At 35.9% G+C, this 14,300-nt stretch overlaps 1 protein-coding gene and 1 non-coding gene across 3 annotated transcripts in view; one reads left to right on the forward strand and one right to left on the reverse strand.

Moving 5' to 3' along the window:
* The window catches only part of TEX10 (testis expressed 10), a 56,906-nt gene that overhangs the window by 15,030 nt on the left and 27,576 nt on the right, over window positions 1–14,300 (reverse strand). For both annotated transcript variants that reach the window (XM_059070982.2, XM_059070983.2), the window contains 2 exons: window positions 11,042–11,130; window positions 9,100–9,233 (listed from right to left, as the gene is read on the reverse strand). In XM_059070982.2, the coding sequence (XP_058926965.1) occupies window positions 9,100–9,233; window positions 11,042–11,130 (223 nt within the window). The remainder of the gene's footprint in view (window positions 1–9,099; window positions 9,234–11,041; window positions 11,131–14,300) is intronic.
* TRNAR-CCU (transfer RNA arginine (anticodon CCU)) lies at window positions 1,941–2,013 on the forward strand. The gene has a single exon. It is a non-coding gene; the product is annotated as a tRNA-Arg (tRNA).

The raw sequence follows: 14,300 nt of genomic DNA on the forward strand, positions 1-14,300 counted from the left end.
AATTGTTCTAAGAAAGTGTCGTCAAATTTACCTTTGGCAGATTACATTTTACCTTTCCCCTGTTGGCCATGTCTCAACTATTATCAATGAATAATAAAAACGGTAAGAAAGAGATAGACAACCTGCCTCTATTCTGGGGCTCTTTCTTCACCCCAGTATTTCTTTTTTTTGCGGTACGCGGGCCTCTCACTGTTGTGGCCTCTCCCGTCGCGGAGCACAGGCTCCGGACGCGCAGGCTCAGCGGCCACGGCTCACGGGCCCAGCCGCTCCGCGGCATGTGGGATCTTCCCAGACCGGGGCACGAACCCACGTCCCCCGCATCGGCAGGCGGATTCTCAACCACTGCGCCACCAGGGAAGCCCCACCCCAGTATTTCTTTACGTACATGCTTTGTGGGGGGAAACAAACTCACTTCAACCAAGCTGTCTCTAAAGACCACCCAAGGGTTCCCTAATATTGGAAGCATGTTTGTGTTCAGAGTCCTTTTGTGCCCCACTTGCTTTTTTCCTATTATCTCAACTGCTTAATTACCATGGCTTTGTAATAGATATTTGATAGTACAAGCCCTCTGGCTTTATTTTTATTCAATACTTTCTTGTTATTCTTGTTCCTCTGTACTTCAATAGAAATTTTAGAATCACCTTTCCAATTTCCACAAAAACATTTGCTCTGACTTTGATCTGGATTACACTGAATCTATACTATAGATTAATTTAGAGAGAGCTATTATTTGTACAATATTGGAGTCTCCCAATCCAGGAACATTATATATCCCTGCATGTATTTAGGTCATCTTTAATATCTCTCAGTAATGTTTTATGGTTTTCAATGTTTTCAGAGGTCCTCAGCAACTGTTTCGTGAAATTCTCCTTTAATCTATATTCATGTTATGTATGTGTGTGTCCCCATTACTAAAGTACAGCCTTTAACAGTCTACAATGAGGGGCTCCCCTGGTGGCACAGTGGTTAAAAATCTGCCTGCCAATGCAGGGGACACAGATTCAACCCCTGGTCCGGGAAGATTCCATATGCCGCAGAGCAACTAATCCCGTGTGCCACGACTACTTAGTCTACTCTCTAGAGCCACAACTACTGAAGCCCAAGTGCCTAGAGCCCGTGCTCCCAACAAGAGAAGCCACTGCAATGAGAAGCCCGAGCACCACAACAAAGAGTAGCCCCCACTCGCTGCAACTAGAGAAAGTCCACACACAGCAACGAAGACCCAATGCAGCCAAAAATAAATTTAAAAAAAGAAAAAAAAGAGTCTGCTATGAGAGCTTATGTGTACACTGAAGACCCAACCCACTTCCAGGCCAGCAACTTAAACTAATCATTGTTTCCTTAGGACCATGAGTCACAGAGGTTACTGGCTTAGCTTTTAAGCCCCTCTGCTTTTGCAGCTTAAGAATTTGGGAAATGCTGGAGGGGATCAGGCCCCTCAGAGGCCTCTTGAGTCTCCTATTTTCTCAATTCAGCTCAGCAAGATGGTCAAAAGGTTGAATGGATTCTCTATTCTCCAAGAGAGGCCATGTGACAAAGCCAAATTCTTATCCTCTTTGCCTGAGAGACAGCTCCAGTCTCCTATGTTGACGAATAAAAAGCTGTACATGCACGAGGTGATGAAATTCCACATGGCCAAAGAAGCAGCAGAGTTGTGAGAAAAGAATTCCCAAAGCTCAAACAGGGAAGAGAGATGTTTGAGTTCTAACCAGCCAGCATGGAGTGTCTTCACAGAACAACCAGGTCATTCAGATGATACTCAGAAAGAGAACCTATTAATAGTAGAGCTAAATTAGCACTAGGGCAGGAGTTAGCAAACTTTTTCTGTAAAAGGCCAAAGAATAAATATTTTAGGTTTTGCAGGTCACAAACAGATTCTGCCACATATTCTTGGGTTTTTTTCTGTTTTAACAACTGTCAAAAAAATGTAAACAGGTACTTCCCTGGTGGTCCAGTGGGTAAGACTCTGCACTCCTAATGCAAGAGGCCTGGGTTCAATCCCTGGTCAGGGAACTAGATCCTGCATGCATGCCACAACTAAGAGTTCGCCTGCCACAACTAAGAAGTCCACATGCCACAACTAAAAAAGATCCTGCATGCCACAACTAAGACCCGGCACAGCCTAAATAAATAAATAAATATTTTTCTTAAAAAAAAAAAAGTAAACCCTGCTCTTAGCTCAAGGATGGCACAAAAATAGGGCCACCAAGATTTGGCCTACAGGCTGTAGTCTGCTAATCCTTGCCTTACTAAAGGTTACTTTCTCTAATAAACCACCCCAACAAAATTTTAAAACAAGACTCTAAAGGATAAAGGTGATAACTCAAATAACTTGACTGCCTGCCAGAACAAAGCAAAACACTCTTTAAAAAACAACAAAATCTGGGGCTTCCCTGGTGGCACAGTGGTTGAGAATTCGCCTGCCGATGCAGGGGACACGGGTTCGTGCCCCAGTCCGGGAAGATCCTACATGCCGCGGAGCAGCTGGGCCCGTGAGCCATGGCCGCTAAGCCTGCACGTCCAGAGCCTGTGCTCCGCAACGGGAGAGGCCACAACAGTGAGAGGCCCACGTACCACAAAAAAAAAAAAAACTACTAGACATGCTAAAAACATGAAAATGTGCCACATAACCAGGGGAAAAAGCAATCAAAAGAGATGACGGAATTAGCAGGCAAGAACTTTAAAACAACTATTATAAATATACTCAAGTAGCTAAAGAAAAATGAATGTAAGAGAAACAAGATGAACCAAAAAAGTTGAGATTAAAAAACCCATTATCAGTCACAGACCTACTAGAGAATACACTTGAGGATATGGAGAGGGGGAAGGGTAAGCTGGGACAAAGTGAGAGAGTGGCATGGACATATATACACTACCAAATGTAAAACAGATAGCTAGTGGGAAGCAGCTGCATAGCACAGGGAGATCAGCTCGGTGCTCTGTGACCACCTAGAGGGGTGGGATAGGGAGGATGGGAGGGAGGGAGATGCAAGAGGGAAGAGATATGGGGATATATGTATAACTGATTCACTTTGTTATAAAGCAGAAACCAACACACCACTGTAAAGCAATGATACTACAATAAAGATTAAAAAAAAAAAAAACCATTATCTAAAATTTAAAATTCACTGGATGGTCTTTGTTCACAGATCACATGGTCATCTTTGTAGAAAATCTGAAACAATCATCAGAAAAAAATCCTGGAACTAATAAGCAATTATAGCAAGGTTGCAGGATACAACATTAATATATAAAAGTCAAACAGCTTCCCTAAATATCAGCAATGAACAAACGGAATTTGAAATTAAAAACATAATATGATTTACATTAGCACCCCCCAAAAAATGAAATATTTAGGTATAAATCTAATAAAATATATATAAGGTCTATATGAAGAAAACTAAAAAACTCTGATGAACAAAACCAGAGAACTAAATAAATGGAGGATATTCCATGTTCATGGATAGGAAAACTGAATATTGTCAAGATGTCAGTTCTTCCCAACATGATCTATACATTCAACATAAATCCAACCAAAATCTTACCAAGTCATCTTGTGGAGAACCATGAACTAATTCTAAAGTTTATACAAAGAGGCAAAAGACCCAGAATAGCCAATATATATTGAAGGAGAAGAACAATTTGAAGGACTAACACTAACCAATTTCAAAAATTACTATAAAGCTACAGTAATCAAAACAGTGTGCTACTGGCAAAAGGATAAATAAATACATGAAACAGAAAGAGACCCACATAGTCAACTGATCTTTGACAATAGAGCAAAGATTGTCTTTTCAACAAATGGTGCTGTAATAACTGGACATCCAAACGAAAAAAAAAAAATGAATCTAGACACAGACCTTCAACCCCTTCAACCCTTCACAAAAATTAACTCAAAATGGATCCCAACAGACCTAAATGTAAAATGCAAAACTATAAAACTCTTAGAAGATAACATAGGAGGAAAAACGTAGATGACCCTGAGTATGATGACTTTTTAGATACAACACTAAAGGCACAATGCATGAATGAAATAACTGATAAGTTGGATGTCATTAAAATTAACAACTTTTGTTTTGTGAAAGACAATGTCAAGAGTCTGAAAAGATAAGCCACAGATTAGGAGAAAATCCAAAATAGTCAAAGAACTCTTAAAATCCAACAATAAGAAAATAACCTAATATTAAAATCAGCCGAAGACCATAAAAGACACCTCACCAAAGAAGACACATGGCAAATAAGCCTATGAAAAAATACTCCACATCATATGTTATCAGGAAAATGCAAATTAAAACAATTATGAGATACCACTACACACCTATTAGAATGACCAAAATCTGGAACACTGACAATACCAAATACTAGCAAGGATGTGGGGCAACAGAAATTCTCATTTACTGCTGGTGGAAATACAAAATGGTACAGCACTTTGGAAATATGTTTGGTGGTTTTTTACAATATTAAATATACTCTTACCATATGATCCAGCAACTGCTCTCCTTAGTATTTAACCAAAGGAGTTGAAACCTTATGTCTACACAAAAACCTACACACAGATATTTATAGCTGCTTTATTCACAACTGCCAAATTTTGAAAGTAATCAAGATGTCCTTCAGTAGGTAAATGGATTAAACTGATATAACCAGACAATGGAATATTATTCAGTGCTAAAAGGAAATGAGCTATGAAGTCATGTAAACACATGGAGGAACCTTAAATAAATATTACTAAGTGAAAGAAATTATTTGACTAAGCAAATAATTCCTCCTGCTATCTTCTTAACATCATTAAAATGTATTTTGTAAATTATACACTTCCTGGGAAGTATTAAAATAATCTGATTCTAGTTACAGCTGTCACTTAATCTATTCCTTATAAATTGTCACACTTGCAACTTTGTCCTTCTTCTCAGTTTAAAATTGTACAATGTTAGTGAAATGTTGACAAGTAACCTTATGAAGGAAGAAGTGTAGGTTAAAATAAATGTAACATTATATAATTTTGTGTTGTCTCTGCAAATAGTTTAAAAATAAACGAGAACAAAATTACTCATTTGACATTTCAAAGCATTGAAAAAAAAAGGGTATTAATATAATCAAACTGCTGGAAAAACTGTGATAAAAGGAAAAATCTTTAAAACTTGTAAAACAAAAAGCATGTAGAGAAAAAACACACATTACATACAGAGAAACAAAAATGAGAATAACCTCACACGTCATTACACACTACATTATGACACGAAGCGGTACAATATAGAAGGTAGGTTGTATTAACTTGAAGAGCAAATGGTTAAAAACATAAGAGGCAAAGCTAACATGCCAAAAGTGGAGATAAAAATGGAGTGATAAAAATACTGAAACTATGAAAAAAAATACTGAAACTATGAAAAACAATCAATCATGATATCTGATTACAATGGAATGCTACACAGCAATGAAAAAGAATGAACTGCTTACACATTAACATGAGTATCTTAGAGAGTATACTGAATGAAAAAAAAAGGAAATTACTAAAAAAGATTTCACTTTTAAAAAGTTCAATAACATGTAAAACTAAACAATATGGTTTGGAGTTCCATGCTAATATGGTAAAACTATAAAGGAACAAGAGTATGATAAAATTTAAGACAGTATTACCCTAAAGGGAGAGGGGAAAAGCACACAGGGGTTTCAAAAATAATGAAAAACATTCTATTTCTTAAACTAGATTAATGTTTTATTATTATCCTTCAGAACTTATTTAAAAAATAACTTTTAAAACCATTCAAAATTTTATAAATCACAAAATTAACCTTAAAACCTTTCATTGGTTCTGGAATAGACATCTCCATTTGGAAATAGTATCTCTGTCTAGAGATTCCTTCTCCCTTTGTGATCTTTCCCTGTTAATTACTATTTCCATCATTAATGGCAAGGTCATACAATTCTTTCAGAAGAAATGATCGCAAATATACTAAGTGAAAACTGCGAGATCCAGATCAGTGTACAGAGTATGTTATTTCTATAAAAGGAGAAAACCAAAAGAATACATGTAATTATTTGTGACGACACAGAAGTTACCTAAAACAATACATTTAGATGAGGTATCACCTAACACCGGTCAGAATGGCCATCATCAAAAATCCTAGAAACGATAAATGCTGGAGAGGATGTGAAGGAAACCCTTACACACTACTGGTGGGAATGTAAATTGGTACAGCCACTATGGAGAACAGTATGGAGGTTCTTAAAAAAACTAAGAATAGAACTACCATATGACCCAGCAATACTACTCCTGGGCATATAGCTGGAGAAAACCATAATTCAAAAAGATACATGCACCCCAATGTTCACTGCAGTACTATTTACAATAGCCAGGACACGGAAGCAACCTAAATGTCCATCAACAGAGGAATGGATAAGAAGATGTGGTACATGTATACAATGGAATATTACTTAACCATAAAAAGGAATGAAACAGAGCCATTTACAGAGACATGGATAGACAGAGACTGTCATACAGAGTGAAGTAAGTCAGAAAAACGAATCTATAATATTGCTTTATGTGGAATCTAGAAAAATGGTACAGATGAACTTACTGGCAAAGCAGAAACAGAGACACGGATGTAGAGAACAAACTTAGGGATACCAAGGGGGGAAGGGAGGGTGGGATGAATTGGGAGACTGGGATTGACATATATACACTACTGTGTATAAACTAGATAACTAATGAGAACCTACTGTATAGCACAGGGAACTCTACTCAATGCTCTGTGGTGACCTAAATGGGAAGGAAATCTAAAAAAGAGGGGATATATGTATACGTATAACTGATTCACTTTACTGTACAGCAGAAACTAACACAACACTGTAAAGCAACTATACTCCAATAAAAATTTTTTTTTTTTAAAAAAAGACTACATTTAGAAACTAGGGAGGGAAAATGGATGGCTGGGAGATAGGGAATGGAGGAACACTTTTTACTATTATCCTTCTATTCTTCTAAATTGTACTTTGCGATAATACCCACTCCAAAAAAAAATTAGAAAAATAAATTTTTATACTAAGGCTGTCAAAAACTATATATTTCAAATAATTTCACATGAAGAGGCCAACTTAAATATGGCAAATTTTATCCAAAATAAAACTGAAATCTTGACTTAAGAATTTCAAAAACTAAAACCAAAACTTTCAGATTTTTTCTAATGTATGTCAACATTTCAAAGACAGCAACCTTGAAGTTTAATATATGTTCTTGCCAAATGTACACTCAGAAATATAACTGATCACATTTTCATGACAATTGTGTCTTGGCTTTACACAGATAATGTAATTGTCAGAGAAAGATTAATGGAGTTGTCCAAGTTACCAACCTAGACACTAACAAATCTATGCCGGGAATCTGGGGCCCACTTATCCTCATAAAATGGTCTTTCCAATACAGCATGATACAGTTTAACAGTCTGTCCTACAAAACAACTACCAATACTACTGCTGGCAAACCTAAACTTCCCAATCTAGTATTCAAGGCCTCAATCTCAGTCTTTCTTAGCTCTCTTCACTTACTATGGATTAATATAAAATTTCAGATATTAAATAATTAGGTTGGCTATCCAATTCATTATTTTTCACTTTTTAAAATCCACTATTTTTTGAAAGCCTATATATGTTCATATATATAGGCACCAGGATAATAAAAAGAACAAAGTGTCATTGGCATGACTTAAGTATTATGATCAAAGTCAAACAAAACCATGAGAAATGTATTAAACATCTACAAAAGGTATAGCCCTAAGGGACAGGAAGAACATGAAGAGTATTCAGGAACAGAATGAAAGTAGTAGTAAATAGATCAGTTGATTTTAATAAAATCAATTGGTACAGCAACAAACCAGATGTAGGTTCTGGAGACTACTTTGTTGAGAACACTGACAAAGCAGTTAAAAAAAAAAAAAAAAAAGCTTATGGCCTAGCAATTAGGAGTTACAAGAAAAGAATATATAGTCAGTGTCCTAACCAGAAACCTTCTGAATCATTAAAAAAAAAAACTGGCCAGCAGAGAATATAACCTCAGAATTTGCAAGGTTCAAACCAAAATTATTTGGGATGACACAAGCATGCCTACTGGGCAAGTACCTTTCCAATGCAAGGAAAGAAACTGAAGAAATAAACAACAGAAATTAACTAACAGATACATGTTTTCAGAGACTCAAATCCTTAGTATTAACAGGTAGGATGTTTTTACATATTTAGTTTACATATTTGTAACACAGAAGACAATTTTGACTATTAGGGTAAAAGATCAGCCCTGTAATTCCAATTAAAAACATATCAATAATTAATTTAGACTTGTGGTTTTAATTTGAATTTCACTATAAACAGTACCGAAACTTAAAGATATTAAGATTTATCATACTTATATAAATTTATTAGATATTTAAGATTTACTGTAACATTTGTGAAGGTTTGTCAAAAAACTGAACTACTTGACGAATAGTGAATATATTAAGTTATTTAAACAGTTTTAAAATTTTAAATAGTTTGTAAAAGGAATAAAATATAATCAAAGCCTCCCTTTAAAATGATTAATTTTATCTAAAAAATAAGATTTGTAAGTTGAACTTAAAAATTTAAGGAGAAATTAGGGTTTAAAATTTATCTCTGATAAACTACATACTAATTCTTAAAACCAAAGGAACTGCCGAACAACCTTTTCTGATTAGAAAAACCCACCTTCAGGATACCAAATCCTCCCCTAACTCTTATTCATCCTTCAATACCTAAGTCAAATTCTTCCTTTTCTATGAAGTCTTTCCTCTTTTCCATAGATGGATCCAACCTTTCTTCCCTATGCTAGACAAAAGAAAATAAATTTGTCTCTATCGTTCAAATTGCTAATTTATTCTATTGTATTGGCATAACTTATAATGAAAATACTCTTTTAGAAACATACATCTCCTATCAAAGGATCACAAGCACTTTCAGAACATGGATTGTGTTTTATACTACTCTGAATCTCTAAAAGTATCTTACACAAGGCAACCCTAACATACAGCAACTGTTGGTGGTTGATTAACTGAATTCTAATAATTATAAGTTTCTTTTAAAATGGACAATTACCTCTGTTACATCCCAATGGTGTAAAAATTGATCCAAGTCAGTAAGGTAAAGCAGCACAGGGGAAAGCTGCGTCTGGATGACATGAGGAACTCCTCGAAGGCTCTGAAGCCAAGTCAGCTCCTCTTTTGAAAACCCTAATATGGGTATAAAGAAAGCCAATAAATAAATGAATAAATCACAAAGCAAGTGACATTCTTTATTAATTTTTTAAAAACAGATATGTATCTTCAAGTTAAATTCTTCAAGTTACCTTGTCTCCTCTGAATTTCTGTATTTCATGTGTAGTATTTTAAAAAATGAAATGCTAGCAATGTAATGTAGTAAAATTCATATAATTATGTTCACAAAGGATGTAAACTGACTCAATCTGTAATACAGCAAGAAACAGGTTTTACCCCTAATATTGGGGGCATTATCACCTTTACTTAAATAACTGAAAGGCATAATCGTTCTAATTAATGGTAGGTTTAAAAAAGCTATTGGAAAAAAAAAATAAAAAAGCTATTGAACAAGTAAAATAATATACTCATTCATACATATACCAAACTCTATATTCTCTTACATAATAGCCCTTCAAACGTTTTAAAACTACTCCATCCCTCCTAAGTCTTTTTTTCGACAATGCAGTTCCTTCAACCATACCTTACATAATAAAATTTCTGATTCTCTTACCGCCTCTATTACACTTGGCCTGACCTATACAGACAACTTGCCAAAGTCCCTCCTGAAAGATAGCTCTTGGAATGATCAGAATACTTGCAATGTGGTCTGACCCTAGCTACCTGCTCTGATGTTTTCAGATCACTCTATTTCCACGAACACACCCTAGAGAGTGATCATCTAATTTGGAAGCCACACCCCACTACTGATTCCTAATGAGTTTCCTAAAACCACTAAACCTTTTGACCAATACTATTAAAACATAAAGCCTTCACCTCCATCTCAAATGTGTACATCCAAAACTATCAAATAAACATGCAGGAGTCTACTTTTATCTTTTTTTTTTTTTTTTTTTTTTTTTCGGTATGCGGGCATGCAGGCTCAGCAGCCATGGCTCATGGGCCCAGACGCTCCGCGGCATGTAGGATCCTCCCAGACCGGGGCACGAACCCATGTCCCCGGCATCGACAGGCAGACTCTCAACCACTGCGCCACCAGGGAAGCCCTACTTTTATCTTTTATATAATATTTATCTTGCTAGATTCAGCTCCTTATCAGAACCTGTCAAGTTCTTTTTGGATTGTGACTTATTAATTAGGTCTCCAAATTTCAAGTCTTCAAAAAATTTCAAAAATTCTCATCTTCATCATCCAAGTACAAAACAAAAATACTGAGACAGTACATCATTTAAAACAATAGTAATAATACTTAGAAATCAAACTTATAACATTTCTAGATTCATTTTACTAATTTTGCTTTGAGGTCAGTGGAATGCAAAAAATGGCTAATTGAAAGCTGATACTCTTCCTATCATGTTAAACATTTCAAACATGTTTAAAATGGCTATTCTGTTCATCAACTTTTAAAGTATGCGATGGGGTTCAAAACTTAGAGCCAGGGCTTCCCTGGTGGCGCAGTGGTTGAGAATCTGCCTGCCAATGCAGGGGACACGGGTTTGAGCCCTGGTCTGGGAAGATCCCACATGCCGCGGAGCAACTGGGCCCGTGAGCCACAATTACTGAGCCTGTGCATCTGGAGCCTGTGGTCTGCAACAAGAGAGGCTGCGATAGTGAGAGGCCCGTGCACCGCAAGGAAGAGTGACCCCCGCTTGCCACAACTAGAGAAAGCCCTCGCACAGAAACGAAGACCCAACACAGCCATAAATAAATAAATAGATAAATTTTTAAAAAAAAAATACTTAGAGCCAAACAGGTATGAGAGTAAATCTCAGGAGAATCTTCATACTAGGCTTTTTTCCTTTCCTTAACTTGGCAGTGGTTACCTGTAAGTGTTGAAAATAAGAAGCTGAAATAGTCCACATCACTCATCAACCAGTCTTTAACTGAAGACTTCCATCCAGAAAATGATGATCTATATAATAAACAATGGGAGAACTATTACGAGAAGTGACCACTTGAAGACTCAAGAATAAAGCACAGTATATATAACCATTTTTCTTTATAGAAAACAAGTCTAATTTAATAGCTTAAAATCCACAGTATGTATTAACTTTATATATAAGGGTTCAAGTACAATATGGAAAATGTAACTTCTAACATTTATATTTATGTCAAGTTTCACTGAAAAGCATAATTGGTCCACAAATATTGTACAAACTTAAAAAATTTTCCACACCACTTGCAAATCAGACTCAAGGAGCCAAGATAATGTTTTGCTTTTTCAGTAGTACGTTCAGCTGCTACTGCTTGATTTTTATAAAATCTTACCTTGCTTACATAAATGAGTTAAGTTTAAACAAGTTCCTGCTTCCTACCTAAGCAAAAGTATCTTAATTAGGCAAAGAATACTTCAATTTAAAGCCACTCTAAGATAACTATGTGTTCCTATTCTTTTCAAAGTTGTAACTAGGTCTACTTCACAATATTGTGGCTGAAGTACTGGTAGAGGACTCCAGGGGATAGCTAAATGTACAGCAGCTTCTCATTAAATGAGGATTATCTGGTTCCTGCTATAAGATCAGTTTCCAGTGACTCCTTTAAAAACTCTCTTCAAGGTAAGTCTAAGAAAGAATAGAGCAAATGTTAACCATGGATATAGGAAAAAAATTTTTTTAAAAAAGGTGAGAATGATCAGATCCAACAAGCTGAGACTACAAATTTTTATCACAGAAATCTGAATAAATGTCACACAAAATTAGGAATTTCTAATTCAACTAGAAGCACTAAAAATTTTTTACCTATGAAATAATTGTATTTATTAACATTCTTAAAAGTTTGGGAGTTAAAAATAATGGAAACACTCTTCTGATTATCATTTCCACAATAAGCAAAAGGCTATGGAGGGAATATCACAAGCTAAGAGGTTATAAAACATCAGAGATGCTCAATGGAAAGGAGTACAAAATGGTGATCAGAAAACAAACTAATATCCTCTTGAACCCAGTGAAAACTGTGCCATCCAGTGGCTAAAGGGGGTAGGAAATCCATTTAAGAGTCTAGTTTGGACAAAAGACAAGCAATATATCACACTGTCCTTAAAACTATGATGAGGGGGCTTCCCTGGTGGCGCAGTGGTTAAGAATCCGCCTACCAATGCAGGGGACACGGGTTCGAGGCCTGGTCCGGGAAGATCCCACATGCCATGAAGCAACTAAGCCCGTGCACCACAACTACTGAGCCTGTGTGCCACGACTACTGAAGCCTACGTGCCTAGAGCCCATGCTCTGCAACAAGAGAAGCCACCGCAGTGAGAAGCCCGTGCACTGCAACGAAGAGTAGCCCCTGCTCACCGCAACCAGAGAAAAGCCCGTGTGCAGCAACGAAGACCCAACACAGCCAAAAATAAAATAAAATAAAATAAAATAAACAAAAAACAACAATGATGAATATATATACTGTCCAAGTCAGAACACTTCTGGGAGTAAAAGGGGATGCTATTACTAAACGTGCTGGGAAAAAGGAATTAACCAGAACTGTTCCTGAGAGTACAGCTCACATATTCACGCTACTTAAAAACCAAGCCAAATTTCTCAGTCCAGGAACTCCCTTCTGATATTTTTATCTAACAGTGTAGATTACCTTTCCACATTTACGTCTTATGTTCCCCAACCCAGCTGTAAATAAACTAAGAGCAGAGAGGATAAGGCATGAGTAAAGGCCAGTAGAACAACACAGATGGGGGGAAAAATCAAACTCAAAAAAGCTCTAAGTAGATGGTAAAAACGGTAGGAGCAGGAATTCTAAGTACACTTCTTAAAAGATAAAATGAACACCAATGGTTTTTTAGCTGATGAGTTTTTCACACATGGAACACACTGATACTCTTTGCTGGTAACCTGCTCTTAAAGTCTCTCAGATAGAGACAGCAGAGCATCAGAACTACAATATCTGAAGTGAACTAGATCTCACAGTCCAATTAATGTAAAAGATGAAAATCAGAAATGATTAAAGGAACATTTCAGGAAAATTAATCTGGCAACAGTGCACAAAATACATGGGACTAAGAAGCAAGACTACTTGCTATAATAGTACAGGTGGGAGATAATGAAAAAGCTGGCTAGTTTATAGTCATGATCAGGGACAGAAAGGGATATTTTGAAGAGAAAACTAAACATATGAAATGACCCAGGTTATTTCTAAAGAAATATTCTTAAATTCTTAAATTCTAAATCTAGGAAAAGTGATACAATAATAATGCCACTGGCCTAAGAAAGTTGAAAAGTCCCAATTTTGTTTTATTTTTTAAGAGAGATTAATTTGAATATAAACAATACATCTACAGAAAGCAAAGTCTACTAACAGACTGTGCAAATACTAAAAAGCAAAATTTAACTTAGTGGACTTTTAACTACAATGACATTCTGCTCTTAATAATTATAAACCCCTATGACCGTTATTTGTAAATTAATAGATTTTCTCAATACTCACCACAAATCCACAAAAAGAAAAAAGTAAAAAAAAACTTTTGAAAAAATCCTTGACAAAAGTTATTAAGCATGTCAATCATAACTGATAAAGATATTAAATATAGCTTCCAAAGAGAATCAATTTCAAGAAGTGTTCAAAAGGTGCTTTTAAATGAATGTTAAAACAGAGCCTCCAATAGTTATATCAAAGGAACAGTGCCCTCCACTGGAAGTTTTATTAACTTGAAACCACTTAATTTATAAGGAAAGAAATAATATTTCTTTAAAGGCCTAGCATTAAGTGCTGCACTAGACAAAGAGCAGGGCTTTGGGTTTTTTGTTTTGTTTTGTTTTTTAATTTCTAAGAAAGGAAAACATGGGAAACTAATAAATGTTTAGAGTACTTCAAATTAAGACCTCTTCCTTTAATGCACATGAACACAGAAATAAACCTTGAATTTTCACATACAAACAACACAGTGCAAACAGCTCTCTTTTGATAAAAGGAAATGTTATCATCAGTTATGAAGCACACTCTGGGTGACAACATTCAAACATATGTCCTATACTGGTATGAAGAGACTGCCAAACAAAGCTAAAGAAAATCTACTAATAATGTGAGCTACTCCTATTGAACTGGGATAGGGGATCTGTACAAGAAGCCAAAAGGAAGCTA

This window comes from Kogia breviceps, chromosome 8, assembly GCF_026419965.1.
Source record: "Kogia breviceps isolate mKogBre1 chromosome 8, mKogBre1 haplotype 1, whole genome shotgun sequence".
Lineage (NCBI taxonomy): Eukaryota > Metazoa > Chordata > Mammalia > Artiodactyla > Physeteridae > Kogia > Kogia breviceps.